Raw genomic sequence first — 15,817 nt, forward strand, 5'->3', positions numbered from 1 at the left:
GGCGGAACCGGACCTTTCATTGGGTAGAGGGGGGTTGTCGGCTATGAGGGCTATCAGAAAGGGAGTACTGGGGGCTGTGGGAGTGGATATAGTTATGGAAACGTGGAGGAGAGAAAGGATGTCCCATCCTAGTAAAGGGATGGGACACTGGGGCATAACCAGGAAGGAGTGGGAGAAAGGTATGGGATTGTCTAGGATTGTGCATAAAAGTGGGGGGGGGGGGTTTAATGGGAAAATCTGTTTACCTCTTACCCCGACTATAGGAGTAATGGCTGGCGTGGTAGGGCCTCGGTATTCTCGCAAGACTGAGAAGGTGGCTCCTGTATCTAGGAGGAAGGAGATGGGGCGACCGTCTACTGTTAAAGTAACCCTGGGCTCCTGTTTGGTGATGGAAATGGTCAGGCGAGAAGCCCCTGGGCCCCATCAATCTTCTTCTGCCAGCCCCACTATGGAGGGCTTAGGATGGGGGTTGTTCGTCCAGCCTCCCCTTTGGGTGGTTGGGCAATCAGACCCCCAGTGGCCCTTTTTGTGGCATCTGGGGCATGGGGTGGTAGGAGATCTGGGGGAGGGGCACGCTCTTGACCAATGTCCCTCTTTTCCACACTTGAAACAAGCTCCTGGGGGGGGCTTGTTTGTAGAGGGGCGCCCAGGTTGTGGTTTTATCAGCTGGGTCAACATTTGGAAATTGGCCTGATCAGCCTTTTGTTTATGACGTTCTTTCTCCTCCTCCCGCTTATGGAAGACTTTAAAGGCCACTGTTAGGATCTCAGTCTGTGGGGTAGCGGGGCCCTGTTCTAACTTTTTGAGTTTAGCTTTAATGTCGGGGTAGCCTTGAGCTAGGAAGTATGTCATAAGGACATGTCTTCTTTTAGGTGTTTCTGGGTCCAGGCTGGTATACTGTAATAGGGCTTGAGTGAGTCTGTCTAAGAACTCGGAGGGGATTTCGTCTCTCTTTTGAATTATGTCTTGGAGCTTTTGAAAACTGACTACTTTACAAGCTGCCTTTTTCAGACCTGCTATTAAGCAGGAGGCAAAAATATTTCGAGAGCGGAGTCTCATGTCGGTGTTATAATCTCAGTGTGGGTCTTGTTCGGGGACAGCAGTGGGGCCAGGGGGATAGGTAGGGTCAGTCCTGTGGGTTTCGGTAGCCTGCGTTTGGGCGAAGTCTCAAACTCGTCTACGCTCTTCAGGGAGGAGAGTATTGGCCAGGAGCATGAAAATGTCATGATGCATGAGGCTGTAAGACTGGAGGGTCCATTGAAACTCCCTGATGTATGTCGTGGGATCAGTGGAAAAGGAACTTAGGCGTTTTTCTAGTTGGGCTAAATCTCTTAAGGAGAAAGGGATGTGAACGCACACGATGCCTTCGGATCCTGCTACTTCCCGGAGCGGGGCGATAATTTTGGGAGGCTCTCGGGACTGAGTCTGAGGGGGACTGAAGGGTTCTGGCTCAGTCTGTGGGGGAGTGACGCCGTCTAGCTGCGCTTATTCAAGCAGGTCCTGAAGTGCGGAAGGGGGGAAAAGAAAATAAAGATAGAATCAGACCCACGTGTTGCCAGCCTGCAGCCCAGCTGCTTGCCTCTGCTGCTCGAGTTGGGCTTAACTCCTGACTCTGAGGTTAAGAGTCTCATGCTCTACTAATTGAGCTACAGCAGGGCTCTAGTTAATTGCTTATGGAATGCGTTGTTTTCTATTCTTGCCACATTGGCAAGTGGGGGAAGGGCATAGCTAGAAGCAGGGGCGGTGTTTCTACACATCTTTAAGGTCTCCCTATTTTCAGAGTGAGGAGTCTTGGCAAGATATGTTTTTGTGGACAGATAACTTCTAAGGACTGCACATGTTTTTGTGGACAGATGACTTCTAAGGACTGCACCGGTTTTTGTTTAGCTTGTGCTTTCCCATGCTGCGTTCAGACATGGGGGGAGGTGCTTTCCCATTCTCTCTACAAACATGTGAGAAGACAAAGGCGGTCCTTAACAGGGGAGAAACAGGTGATGAGGGCAAAGACAGAGGAGGCCCTTGGGACTTAGTTAAAGGGGGGGCTGAAAGGCTCAGGCTTAATCTGCAGGGAATGAAGGTGGAGGAGGTGAGATGGGGGAGGAGATGGTTGGGGAGGAAGGAAGAAGGGCTGTTGTAGGAGAAGAAGGGGAAGGGAGTGAACTGGAGGCTTCTGCGGGGGCGGCGGCTTGCAGGCTAGGAGAACTTGGGAGGGGGTGGGGAGAGGAGGAGGCGGAAAGCTTCAATATAGGGAATCTCCTTCCATTTTTTCAGGCACTGGCAGTAGTTAAAAAGATCGCGAGTGATGTTAGGATCAAGAGTTCCCCCTGCAGGCCATTGGTTGTTATTGTCTAGGGGGTATGTCTGCCAATCTTGGGAGCAATATTTACGGAGAAGTTTTGGTTTTATATCAGGCGTCAGGGAGAGGGTAGCCAGATGCTTAAGCAGGCATTCAAGAGGTGAACTTTCAGGGAGGGATGAGGAGGCTCCCATGGCTAAAGGACAGAGAAGGAGACAAACAGGGGAAGACAAACAGAGATCCTCGGACTGGAAGCAGACCACAAGGAGACAAAGGGCGTCCCCGATGATCCTTGGTGGTCTGCGGAAACTCGTATAGGAGTCGGAATTTCTTAGGAAGTGTGGGCCGTCACCCAGACTTCCCTAAGAAGGCAGAGTGCCGGAGTCTCGAGGTACCTAGCGCTAGGCGTTTTCGGTGGACAGAACAGAAGGAGGAGGGGGGGAAAAGGGAGCGTTCTCATCCACAAAGGAGTCACCTCGTTTATGGCTGTTGGAGGGGGGTGCCTGAGAGTCAGCCGCAGCCGTAAAGGCCTGAGGCGGGGATTTATGGCTGTCGGAGGAGGGGCCTGAGGGTCCGCCGCAGCAGTGAAGGCCTGAGGCGGGGAGAGTTCCCTCCTCATCCCCGAGCGTCAGGGCCTTGCCGGACGATCACGGTCAATGGCACTGCGATAGCTCGGGGAAGAGTGGCCCACTCCGGGGGGAAAACTTACCTAAAGGCCAGAGAGGAGTGGTGAGTGTGATAAGCCAGCGCCGGAAAAAGAGGACGAGGGCAAGCTGCTGCTGGTGTCGGCGGGGAAGACGGGGCCCAGTTGGGGTGTCCCGTCTCCCGGGTTTCGGCACCAATGAAAGGAAAGGAGCTACACATAGCAGCAATTCACCGGAGAGTTCCGCTTTATTAGGGAAAGGTGCTGGGTTATATAGGAAGGGGCATGAATTGATTGAGGTGTCACTTCTACGGGGCTAGTGGCTGTTGGCTAGGTGCTGGGATTGGGAGGGGGGGGCGAGAGGTGATTGGGCTTCAGGTGGCGCCGGCGGGAACTGAGGACCCCGAAGAGAAGCCGGAAGTTTGCCATCTTACTGGTGGGGACCCTTCAGGGGGCCTTCCTTGGAAGATTATTTAGAACTATATGCTTACCTAAGGCTGTTGAAGTCATTTAACAATATAAAACATTTACAAGTATCAGACTTGGTGCTATTATCTGAAGTAATCCACAACTATTTAAGGCAGTGGGTATTACTATGACACTCACTTTCTCGATGAGGGAACTGAAATTTAGGATGGTAAGTAATTTGCCCAGGGTCACTGTTAATAAATGAAAGCCAGGAGTTAAACACAGACTTTTCTAATCCCAAAGCCTATGCTCTTACCACTATATCATACTGCTGGTAACTGCTTCAATAAGTAAAAGTAGCATGATCTCACTTACATTTGGAATCTAAAAAAAGCTGAATACATGGAAGCAAGAGTAGAACATTGTTACTAGGCCTGAAGAGGAGAAAATGGGGAGATACTGGGTAAAGAGTACAAAATTACCATTATGTAGAATGAATGAATCAGGAGATCTAGTGTAAAACATGACTATAGCTAATAACGTACTGAATATTGGATATTTGCTGAGAGTAGATTTCAGGTATTTTCATCATACACACATACACACACACACACAAAAGGTACTATATGAGGAGATGGGTATGTTAATTAGCTTGACTATAACCATTTTACTATGTATATGAATATCAAAATACACATATGCAATTTTCATTTTATAAAAAAATAGTAAACTTAGTGTATGAGAATTTTGACCCAGCTCTTTCTGCCAACCTGATTAAACCTACAAATCACACCCTCACCCGTACAAACACATGCACAGATTTTGAAATGCAATATATGACTGTGGCAACTGTATCCACCTTATTCTTTACTCCACAGTAAGTAACAATTTTAAGATGGAAACCTAATTTACCTTCTCTTCTCTTTAAAAACACTTCAGGCTTCCCCACTGCACCCAGGATAAAGTACATAGTCTTAAATAGTTTTCAAGACTCTGGATGCATTCTTCCCTTCACATCCATATTCTGGACATTCTTCAAGCTCGTAGTAAGTCATGCTCGCTTTTATTTCCAAGCCTTTGCATATATGATGGATTCTGCATGAAATATTCACCTACCCTTCCTACTTCCCCTCCCCCTTTTGAAGGATGATAACTCCTAATCATCCTTCAAATGAGTAAGACACTGTAGTGTGGGTGTCTCTTCTGGGAAGCTAAATACTGCCAACCCCTATCCCCCCAGTCTGGGGTTAATTCCTCTTCAAAATGCCCCCACTGTACCTTTTTTTAAACAGCAGTCTATTAAAATTGCCTACTTTATTAAAAGTGCCTGTTGTGTGCTAGATTTTAAGGGCAGTGACTACATGTACACACACACACACACATAAACACACACACACACACCTTGGCCACCACCATAGTAAAAATGCCCTTCACCTAATATATACTTAATAAATATTTGTAAAATCAGTAAGTTCCAGACTAGCAATCACAACAGATCATTAGGTGAAATTTCTGATGATTATTTTCATAGCCGTAGAAAAGTGAACATAATCAGAGGTCTCAACAGGAACACTAAATAATAATAATAGTAGTAGGGAAGCTAAAGATCTACTACATGTCAAGAACTATGCTAAAGCTCATACATATCTCTACCAATCATCAAAGCAACCCTATAAAGGAGGTATTGAACTTATCTCAATTTCACACACAGAAACAGAGGCTTAAAGGTTAGTAATCTACTTAACATTACACAGCCAGTAAGTATCACTCCTGAGTCTCAAATCCAGAACTCTCTCAACTCAAAGTCCATATTCACTAATTTAGAACGCCTCTGGACTGGTCAGAAAAACACAGACATACTACAGTTATAATGCCACCTTTTGACTGCTCTACAAATGATGCTAACTCACCAGGGGGATTCATACAAGAGAAAAATATATTACCTCCTATCTTGACAGACAGGGAGAAATGAAAGAATACAATTACAGATTTAGAGTTTACCTCCAAATGATAATCATCTCAAATTTTATATGGAATTCCCTGAATATACAAAGGCTGAGTGTGAGAAGATGTGGCTTAAAACTATGTAACCCTGATGGCAGAGAAGAGGTAAAATTTACTGTGTTTATCTAAGTTAGATCAGATCCTTAGACACTGTCTATAATTTGATCTTAAGAGCCTTGATTACTAAAACTACTCAAGTGAAAGCAGTAAGAATTCCTGCTTGCTTTTTCCTAGAGGGTAACCACAAAGGAATACTGAGTTTTTTAACTTAGCTGAACAACAGAATATCAGGAGTAACCACAACAGTCTTAGGAAGAAAGGAAAGAAATTTTGTGTACCTGATCTATGAGTCGCTTTATCAGGGGTAGCCCTTCTAGTGCTGAACAGTCACATCCACTGGTCAACACTCGTTCAAATCCCAAAGTGGAAAGGGTCTCCAGAGCTGCCACTGGATCATGAACCATGTCAAAGGCTGAAATAAATAAAACTGATTTAAATTTTTACCGGATATTCTCTAATACAGTGTGTTCCAAAATGTAGACTATATACAGTGGTGGGCTGCACCTAGCTTGTACTGGCTTGTTTGAGCCATTGTTAAATATTTAAGAATTTTGCAAGCATGGTTGTTGTCCATTGGCAGCTTGAAATTAGTCAAGGTGGGAGGATTTAAACAACAGAAATCAATAAATACCGCAACTCTGTATTCTTTTTTTCCCCAAGAGCCAGTTTACCAGCACATCACAGTCCACACACCACTGGTAGTAAGGGTGATCATTTTGATGATACACACTGAATAAATGTATTTACTTAAATAGAAGTAAGAAGTGAAACATTTCTATTTTTCATTAGTTACAAAAATTTCTCTTTAAAGTAAATTCACTTTAGATTTTATTTAAAGAAAATTATTAAATAAATTTGCAGATTATACATAGATATGGTAAAATTGTAAATATGATAAATAAGTGACTAGGATTCGGGAAACTCTGCTCTAAAGCTTTAGACAAACCAGACAAGTAGAATGAAACATTACACTCACCAGTTCCAAAAAAGGCATTCTCATTATTAGCATTTTGTACTAATCCACTTATCCCACATACTGAAGGCTCACAGCACAAGGACAATTGTTTACAACAGATGACAAGTTTTAATGCCATCCCTTTATAAGAGACTTCTCTCCTCTTCAGAGAGGAAAGTAGCACCAGGAACCTCAAAGAGAAAAGCTGCAGGCATACCTCAAGAAACTGCGAGTTCAGTTCCAGGAATATTGCAATAGGATAAGTCAAATGAATGTTTTTATTTCCCAGTGCATATATAAGTATGCTTACTTCATACTGTAGTCTGTTAAGTGGGCAATAACATTGTCTAAAGAATAATGTATGTAACTTAATTAAAAAATACTTGATTGCTAAAAAAATGCTAAACATTATCTGAGCTTTCAGTGAGCTGTGATCTTTTTGCTAATAAAGGGTCTTACTCTGATGTTCATGGCTGCTGATTGATCAGGATGGTGACTGATGAAGGATGGGGTGACTGGCAATTTCTTAAAAGAAGACAGTGAAGTTTGTTGCATCGATTGACTTCCTTTCACAATTTCTCGTAGCATGTGATGCTGTCTGATAGCCTATTACCCACAGTAGAACTCCCTTCAGTATTGGAACCAGTCCTCTCAAACCTTATCACTGCTTTATCAACTCAGTTTATGTAGTATTCTGAATCTTTTGTCACTTCAACAATCTTCACAGCATCTTCATGCAGAGTAGATTCCTTCTCAAGAAATATCCATAAGAAGCAGCTCTTCATCCATTAAAGTTTTATCATGTGGTTGCAGCAATTCAGTCACATCTTCAGGCTCCACTTGTAATTCTAGTTCTCTTGCTGTTTCCATCACATACACGATTACTTCCTTCACTGAAGTCTCAAACACCTCAAAGTCATACATGAGGGTTAGAATCAACTTCTTCCAAAATCCTATTAATGTTGATATTTTGGTATCTTCCCATGAATCATGAATGCTCTTAATGATATCTTGCATATTGAATCCTTTCCAGAAGGGTTTTCAATGAACTTACCCAGATCCATCAGAGGAATCACTATTCATGCCTGGAATAGCCTTACAGAATGTATATTCTAAATAATAAGACTTGAAAGTTGAAATGACTCCTTGATCCATGGGCTAGAGAATGAATGTTGTGTTAGCAGGCATGAAAACAACATAATCTCATTGTACATCCCTATCACAGCTCTTGGGTTACCTAGTGCATTATTAATTAGCAGTAATATTTTGAAAGTAATCTTTCAGCAGGTTTCAACAGCAGGCTTAAAATATTCAGTAAACTATGTCATAAATAGATATGCTCTCATCCAGGCTTTGTCGTTCAATTTATAGAGCACAGGAGGAGTAGGCTTAGCATAATTCTTAAGGGCCCTAAGATTTTTTGAATGATAAATGAGCATTGGCTTCAACTTAAAGTCATCAGCTGCATTATCCCCTAACAAGAGAGTTAGCCTGTCCTTTGAAGTTTGAAGCCAGGCATTGACTTCTCTTCTCTAGCTATCAAAGTCCTAGACAGCATCTTCTTCCAATTGAAGGCCATTTCATCTACATGGAAAACCTGCTGTTTAGTGTAGCCACTTTTATTATCTAAGCTAGATCTTCTGGATAACTTGCTGCAGCTCCTACATCAGCACTTGCTGCTTCACCTTGCATTTCTATGTTAAGGAGACAGCTTCTTTCCTTAAACCTCATGAACCAACCTGTTAGCTTCACACTTTTCCTCTGCAGCTTCCTCACCCCTCTCAGTCTTCACAGAATTGAAGAGAGTTAGAGCCTAGCTTTGGATAGGCTTTGGTTTAAGGGAATGTTGTGGCTGGTTTGATCTTCTATCCAGACCACTAAAACTTTCTCCATATCAGCAATAGGTTGTTTTGTTTTCTTTATCATTTATGTGTTCACTGGAGTAGCACTTGTAATTCCCTTCAGGAATTTTTCCTGTGCATGCACAATCTGGCTAACTGTTCAGTGAAAGAAGCCTAGCTTTTGGCCTATCTTGGCTTTTGACGTGCCTTCTTCATTAAGCTGAATCATTTCTAGCTTTTGATTTAAAGTAAGAGAAATGGGACTCTTCTTTTCATTTGGACACTCAGAGGCCACTGCAGGATTACTAACTGGTCTAATTTCAATATTGTTATGTCTCGGGTAAGAGGAAAGTCTGAGGAGAGGGAGAAAGATGGGCGAATAGCTGTTTGGTAGAGCAGCCACAATAAAGCCAACATTTATTGATTAAGTTCACTGTCATATATGGGTGTGTTTCATGGAAATTCTAATCTACAGTGGATTAGCTGCTAAACCCCTTCCTTTTACCCTTTTGTACATGTAGACATTTAAAATCTACCACAGAGGACTTTCTTTTTTTGGTGGCAGTACCTTCTCACCAATAATTACACTATCATACTACCTCATTAAACATGGGTGAAAAAAATGTGGAACCCAGGAGAATGTAAAAATTTTAAAACATGAAAGTATTTTTTGTTTAACTTATTGAGGGAAATGAACAAAATTTAAATGATTTTCTTAGTTTAAGAACAGAAAAATCTATTGATGGATTTACCTTTTAATTATTTAGCATGTCAAATTTTAAACTATACATTTTTCAGATAAATGTTGACAATTTAAATTGCTTTTCATATTTAAAATCTTTTTTATAGTTAGCCTTAAGGTGCTGACTTTTAAGCACTTTACCATCTTTTCGTTATTGCTAGTTTATGAGAAGCATTGCTAAGTAGCTAACAAGAAAACAGTTTTCTGTTGGTATTATCCATTTTAAAAAGAAACAAGAATAACAAGTACTTAATATCTAATTTCTATAAATAGATGTAAATGGTGCTGTCCACTCTCATCCTAATCTTTAAATGCTTAATCAAAAGAACAGAAAAACATTCAACAATTTCTCAAATATATCAAGTCAAATAATAAAAAATTGACTGAAGACTTTTCATGGGCAATTGAGTGCCATCTGCAAGAGAAACTGACACTTGTTCCTCCATTTTACCAAAGCTTGGCAAAAGTGTACGGAAACTATATAACTGGATTTATAGATAGTATTTTTTTATATGAAATTATCACTTTTTAAAAATCATTCTAATGTAAACAAGCTATCAGTAACTATAGTGAACATCTATCCATTGCCTAGGCAGCATTTATTTCTTTTTTCCTCCTTCCAAATATTATCCAATTCTTCTTCAGATACCTAAGACTGTCTATGAATCTTACATTTATCTGCTGATCTAACCCCTAGTTCCAGGAACAATCTTGTCTGGCTTAAGCTGGGCAGTACATTTCAATTTCACTGGCCACAATGATATATTCCTTTGGGGGCTGCACATGACCTAAGGCAATCCAATAAAAATCAATCTCAGGATTCCTGCTTGGAATGCTGTATAAAGGACATGCTTGTAGGCAATGCTTACTTTCTCCGTCTATTATTTCCCACCATTACCACTACCACCACCATCTACTTTTTTTTTTCACCATCACCTACTTTTAACAACTATTCATAACTAAGCTTCAAATTTTCTAGAAACTGTGAATCTCAAAATTTACAACTGTTAGTCCCAATATCAGTATAAGAAACCAACTGGTAAGACTTTAACACTATAGTATTGTGTTTCATAAAAAGGTATTGGTGAAATTAGAGACCTGACACCATTTAATAGAACTTCTAAAATGGAAATGACTCACCTCGGTGGAAAGTGACTGGCAGAGGACGGCAAATAGCTATTTAAAAAAAAGTCAAATAATAATATGAGTGAGGAGATCATCACTGATTATTATACAAAGAATTCTCCACGTTATTTTTTTAATGTTTTCCCTTCCTAAGAAGTGAGAACAGTGAACTAAAATAATAAAATGGCAACCTTCCAAGTTCAGAGTCCTATGTTTCCACTTTACATATTTTTTTTTAAATGGTCATCCACTCCTAAGGGAAAGAAGTACAAATTATATGATCTGACAATGCAAGGGCAACATTACGTCTATTTACATCTGAGAATCTTCAAGAAATACTTTGCCTAGTAATGTAGGTAGTTTGCTTCTGTCCTCTCCACTTCTCCCCATCCTCACCAAATGCAATAGCTTTTGAAGTTTTGGTACAGTGATTAAAGAAATCAAGGTAAACTTCCCTTAAGTCCTACAGGAACAGTACCAGAACCTGATTCATAGCAAGTGAGGAAAGTCAGGAGGGCTATGCTGCATATACCCTCTGCCAAAACACCTAAATAACTACTGTTTAAAACAGGTTACTGTAAGTTCCTGCAGATATGACTGAAAAGTCAGTTTTGTGATCACATTTTTCTGTATCAGAATTATTAAATGCAATCATCCTTAGAGGCTTTTTGGTCTCAGATACAAAATCTTACCCACAAGAGACATGCACAGCTCTTTGTCAATGTGTCCATCTTCAGTCAATGCCCCAAATACCAAACCATCAGCACCATAAAGCTTGGCAAGACGAATGTCAGCCTTCATCACCTCAACTTCACGATCTGAATATAAAAAATCACCTCCACGTGGCCGAATCATCGCAAAAACTGGGATCTGGACATATTGCTTCACTACTTGAAGGACACCTGAAAGAACAGAGAGCAGACTAATTAAATTCAAATGTGAGCTAAAAGCTCAAGGAAATCAATTAAATACTACAGGTCCTCTACATATGCTCTTGTGTATCACTTCTACAGGAAGAGTTGACTGAGAAAACCAGAGAAAAGTGGATCTAAAGGGAAGGAGAACAGTGGTAAGAAAATTGTGTATATAGCAGAAGGTAAGTAATAAGAAAATCAAGGGTAAAAAAGAGCAATTTAGGACAAGAAGGAAGTTACTGTATTTTAAAAGCACTTGTCAGTTGACTAGACAAGAATCCTTTTACTGGTATGTGACATTTGAAAGTGTAATAACTACCAGGCTCAAAGTTCTGCCAGTGTATTCTGTAAGACCCAGTTTCTCCTTTCTAACTGATTACAGCTCTATTTATAACCTACTATAGAGATGGTTACATAGTTGTAAAGTTTATGACCCTTTAATAGATAAAAAAAATTTGGCAAAGCCTTTTTCTGAAAGAGATACACAAAAGGGAGCAAAATTCTACTTAATTGTGATTTTACACAGAGATTGATGAATGAAAGTACCTAAATATTTGATGAAATCCATGGCTAGTTCAGAAACCCTCAATACTACAGATCTTCCTTGACTTACAATGGGGTTACATCTCAGTAAACCCATTGTGAGTTGAAAACATCCTAAGTCAAAAATTCATTTAATACACTTAACCTGAACATCATAGCTTTAACCTTACCTACTGTAAATGTGCTCTGAACACTAACATTTAGGCTATAGTTGGACAAATGGTCTGAATATCTCATGTAATTATTGAGTACTATACTGAAAGTGAAAAACAGAATGGTTATATGGGTACAGAATGCTTATACATACATCGGTTGTTTAACCTAGTGAATACGTGGTTTACTGGGAGCTGCAGCTCATTGCCACTGCCCAGCACCATGAGAAAGTATTGTACCTTATATTGCTAGCTCAGGAAAAGATCAAATTCAAAATCTGAAGTATGGTTTCTACTGAATGTGTTTTGCTTTTGCACCATTGAAAAATCATAAGTTGAACCATCATTAAGTTGGGGACCATCTGTATAAGATTTGTGGTAGGCACCACTAGTGTTTATTTAACCAGTATGAATTTACTTCTTTTTCCTTGCTAAAAGAACCCAATTTCCTATGAAATAGTAATATGCCCAACACCAAGCAATGAGGCATGATTGCTATTACAAAAAACAGATGGCACTCAAATTTACATATATATTCTAGGAATTTCATGGAATGGCCAGGGGATGCCCTCTTTAAATGAGAAGATTCCAAAGGGCTTTTGAATATATAAACCTTTTATACTGAAAAATGCTATCATCAACCTCAGAATAACGTATAGAAGTCAGAAATTCATATAGGGACTTCTGCTTTTGAACAAAGACTGGATTACCCTCCCACCTATAATAACCAAAAGATAGACAGTATGTATGAAACAATGGTTTGCAAGATTGGATGTCAAACAACAAAGGACAATGATGCCTGAAAGATGGAAAACAAACAAGGTGAGCACTATAATTGACCCAGATTACTATCTTGAGAGTTTTCTAGACCACAGTTTAAGGAGGGGGCACCCAGAGAGAGCCCAGAGCATTCTCTGAGTTGAGAAGACAAAGCTGAGAGTCCAGAGAAGACAAATGGCTAACAGTTCATAGTCGACAGTACCAGGGAGAAGAGAAAGAAAACTCTGAAGATTTGCAGAGAATCCCCCTCTAATATTCAGTTGAGCACTAATCAGTGCATACATGCAAGGAAACTATACAAAGGCAGGGAAAGATCCACTGAAAAAGATTAGAAGAAATAGTACCTATCATTAATACTGGCCAGGAATAATGCCTGTCCCCAACAGGCAGACAGGAAAACTTCAAGATTCATGGGGTGTGAGGCAGAGTACACAAAGGGTATTGCCTCAATAGAGGGGAATAATTAGCTCTAGACTGACTACTGTTCCAGACCTGCCTAATAAATTTTAAAAGCAAGACACAAAGGAACAAACTGTTTCCAAGTAACCTAACTGCTCAAGAATATTTACAGGAATACAAAAATATCCAGTATCCAACAAAGTCTTGTATTCAATGAAAAATTAGTAGGCAGGAAAATAAGACACATCATGAGGTAATAAATCAATCAAGCAAAACCAACCTAGAACTTACAGATGTTTTAATTAGCAGCCAAGTCATTAAAACAGCTATTATAACTTTATTTCACATGTTCAAAAGAGTTCAGAAGCAACATATGAGATATAACAACAGACTCAAATTTCTAGATGTGAAAAAATGTATGGGATGAAAGATACACCAGGCAGGATTAACAGCAGATTAGACATTACAGGAAAAAGATAGTAAACTTGAAAACATAGCAATAGGATCTATGTGAGACAAAACACAAGACAAATAGATTTTAAAAAATAGTAGTTTATCAGTGAGTTGTGGAACTTTAAGCAGCTGAATATAAATATAACTGAAGTCTCTAAAGAAGAAAGTGGAAGACATTCAATGCTGAAAATTGTCCAAATGTGATGAAAAGTATAAATGTACAGTTCCAAGAAACATGAAGAAAACTACCCTCAGGTACATCATAATCAAATTGCTGCAAACCATGAAGGAATAAAGAAGAAATTATTAAAAGCAATCAGAGAAAAGAGACATTACATAGAAAAGAACAAAGTTATGCATAACAGATTTCTTGACAGAAACAATACAAGCAAAAAGACAGTGGATAAAAATCCCTAAAGTATTGAAAGAAAAAAATGTCAAGCTAGAATTCTACATCCAGCAAAAATATCTTTTAAAAATGGGGAAAAAAGGCAGAGCCAAGAGGGCAGTGGGAGTAGAAAAGCTGAAATCTCCTCCCAAAACCACATATATTTATGAAAATGTAACAAAGACAATTCTTCCTAGAATAGAGACGAGAGGACACAGGACAACATCCAGACCACATCCACACCAGCGAGAACCCAGTGCCTCGCGAAGGGGGTAAGATACAAGCCCCGGCCCCACGGGACTCGAGTGCCCCTCCCCCCCCAGCTCCCGGCGGGAGGAGAGGAGTCAGAGCGGGAGAGAGAGGGAGCCCAGGACTACTGAACAACCAGCCCCAGCCATCCAGACCAGAGCGCAGACACAGTGCATGCGTGAGGTCCTGGATACTAGGGAAACAGGGCAGCAAGTGAGTGGGTCCCTGAGGTTGGCGCCTGAGGACAAAGAAAAGCGAGTGGCTTTTTTTTTTGTTCTTGTTGTTGTTTTGTTTTGGAGAGTGCTTTTTGGAAGTCTTAAAGGGACAGGGCGGGACAATTAGTCCAGAGGCAGGGAATCCGGGGATCCTGGGCACTCAGACCCCCTGGGCAGCAGGGAGCACGGAGGCCCCTCATGGAGATAAATAGCCTCCCGGCCACAACCCCTCCAAAGGGGCTCCACCATTTTGGAGCAGCAGCCCGAGCCAGGCCACACCCACAGCAACAGCGGAGATAAACTCCATAGCAGCCAGGCAGGAATAAGAAGCTCTGTCTGCAGGCAGCTGCCCAGCACAAGCCACTAGAGGTCACTATTCTCCCAGGAGAGGAAGGCCACAAACCAACAAGAAGGGAACTTCTTCCAGCCGTCACTCGTCCCAGCTCTGCAAACTATTTCTATCACCATGAAAAGCCAAATTACAGGCAAACCAAGATCACAGAGACACCACCAGAGAAAGAGACAGACCTAACCAGTCTTCCTGAAAAAGAATTCAAAATAAAAATCATAAACATGCTGATGGAGATGCAGAGAAATATGCAAGAGCTAAGGGATGAAGCCCGGAAGGAGATCACAGATGCCAGGAAGGAGATCACAGAAGTGAAACAAACTCTGGAAGGATTTATAAGCAGAATGGATAAGATGCAAGAGGCCATTGATGGAATAGAAACCAGAGAACAGGAACCCATAGAAGCTGACATAGAGAAAGATAAAAGGATCTCCAGGAATGAAACAATATTAAGAGAACTGTGTGACCAATCCAAAAGGAACAACATCCATATTACAGGGGTACCAGAAGAAGAAGAGAGAGGAAAAAGGGATAGAAAGTGTCTTTAAAGAAATAATTGCTGAAAACTTCCCCAAACTGGGGGATGAAATAATTGAACAGACCACGGAAATAAACAGAACTCCCAACAGAAAGGACCCAAGGAGGACAACACCAAGACACATAATAATTAAAATGGCAAAGATCAAGGACAAGGAAAGAGTTTTAAAGGCAGCTAGAGAGAAAAAGGTCACCTATAAAGGAAAACCCATCAGGCTATCATCAGACTTCTTGACAGAAACCTTACAGGCCAGAAGAAAATGGCATGATATATTTAATACAATGAAACAGAAGGGCCTTGAACCAAGGATACTGTATCCAGCACGATCATCATTTAAATATGATGGAGGGATTAAACAATTCCCAGACAAGCAAAAGCTGAGGGAATTTGCTTCCCACAAACCACCTCTACAGGGCATCTTACAGGGACTGCTCTAGATGGGAGCACTCCTAAAAAGAGCACAGAACAAAACACCCAACATATTAAGAATGGAGGAGGAGGAATAAGAAGGGAGAGAAGAAAAGAATCTCCAGACAGTGTATATAACAGCTCAATAAGCGAGCTAAGTTAGGCAGTAAGATACTAAAGAAGCTAACCTTGAACCTTTGGTAACCACGAATCTAAAGCCTGCAATGGCAATAAGTACATATCTCTCAATAGTCACCCTAAGTGTAAATGGACTTAATGCACCAATCAAAAGACACAGAGTAATGGAATGGATAAAAAAGCAAGACCCATCTATATGCTGCTTACAAGGAACTCA

At 40.8% G+C, this 15,817-nt stretch overlaps 1 protein-coding gene across 4 annotated transcripts in view; it reads right to left on the reverse strand.

The window, feature by feature from the left end:
• The window catches only part of CUTC (cutC copper transporter), a 38,420-nt gene that overhangs the window by 10,327 nt on the left and 12,276 nt on the right, over positions 1-15,817 (reverse strand). For 2 of the 4 annotated variants that reach the window (XM_017664385.3, XM_017664386.3), the window contains exons 4-6: positions 10,767-10,976; positions 10,090-10,125; positions 5,690-5,823 (exon numbers count right to left, since the gene is read on the reverse strand). In XM_017664385.3, the coding sequence (XP_017519874.1) occupies positions 5,690-5,823; positions 10,090-10,125; positions 10,767-10,976 (380 nt within the window). The remainder of the gene's footprint in view (positions 1-5,689; positions 5,824-10,089; positions 10,126-10,766; positions 10,977-15,817) is intronic. The other 2 variants (XM_037001234.2, XM_073240560.1) reach the window with 2 other exon arrangements.

This window comes from Manis javanica, chromosome 7, assembly GCF_040802235.1.
Source record: "Manis javanica isolate MJ-LG chromosome 7, MJ_LKY, whole genome shotgun sequence".
Classification (NCBI taxonomy): domain Eukaryota; kingdom Metazoa; phylum Chordata; class Mammalia; order Pholidota; family Manidae; genus Manis; species Manis javanica.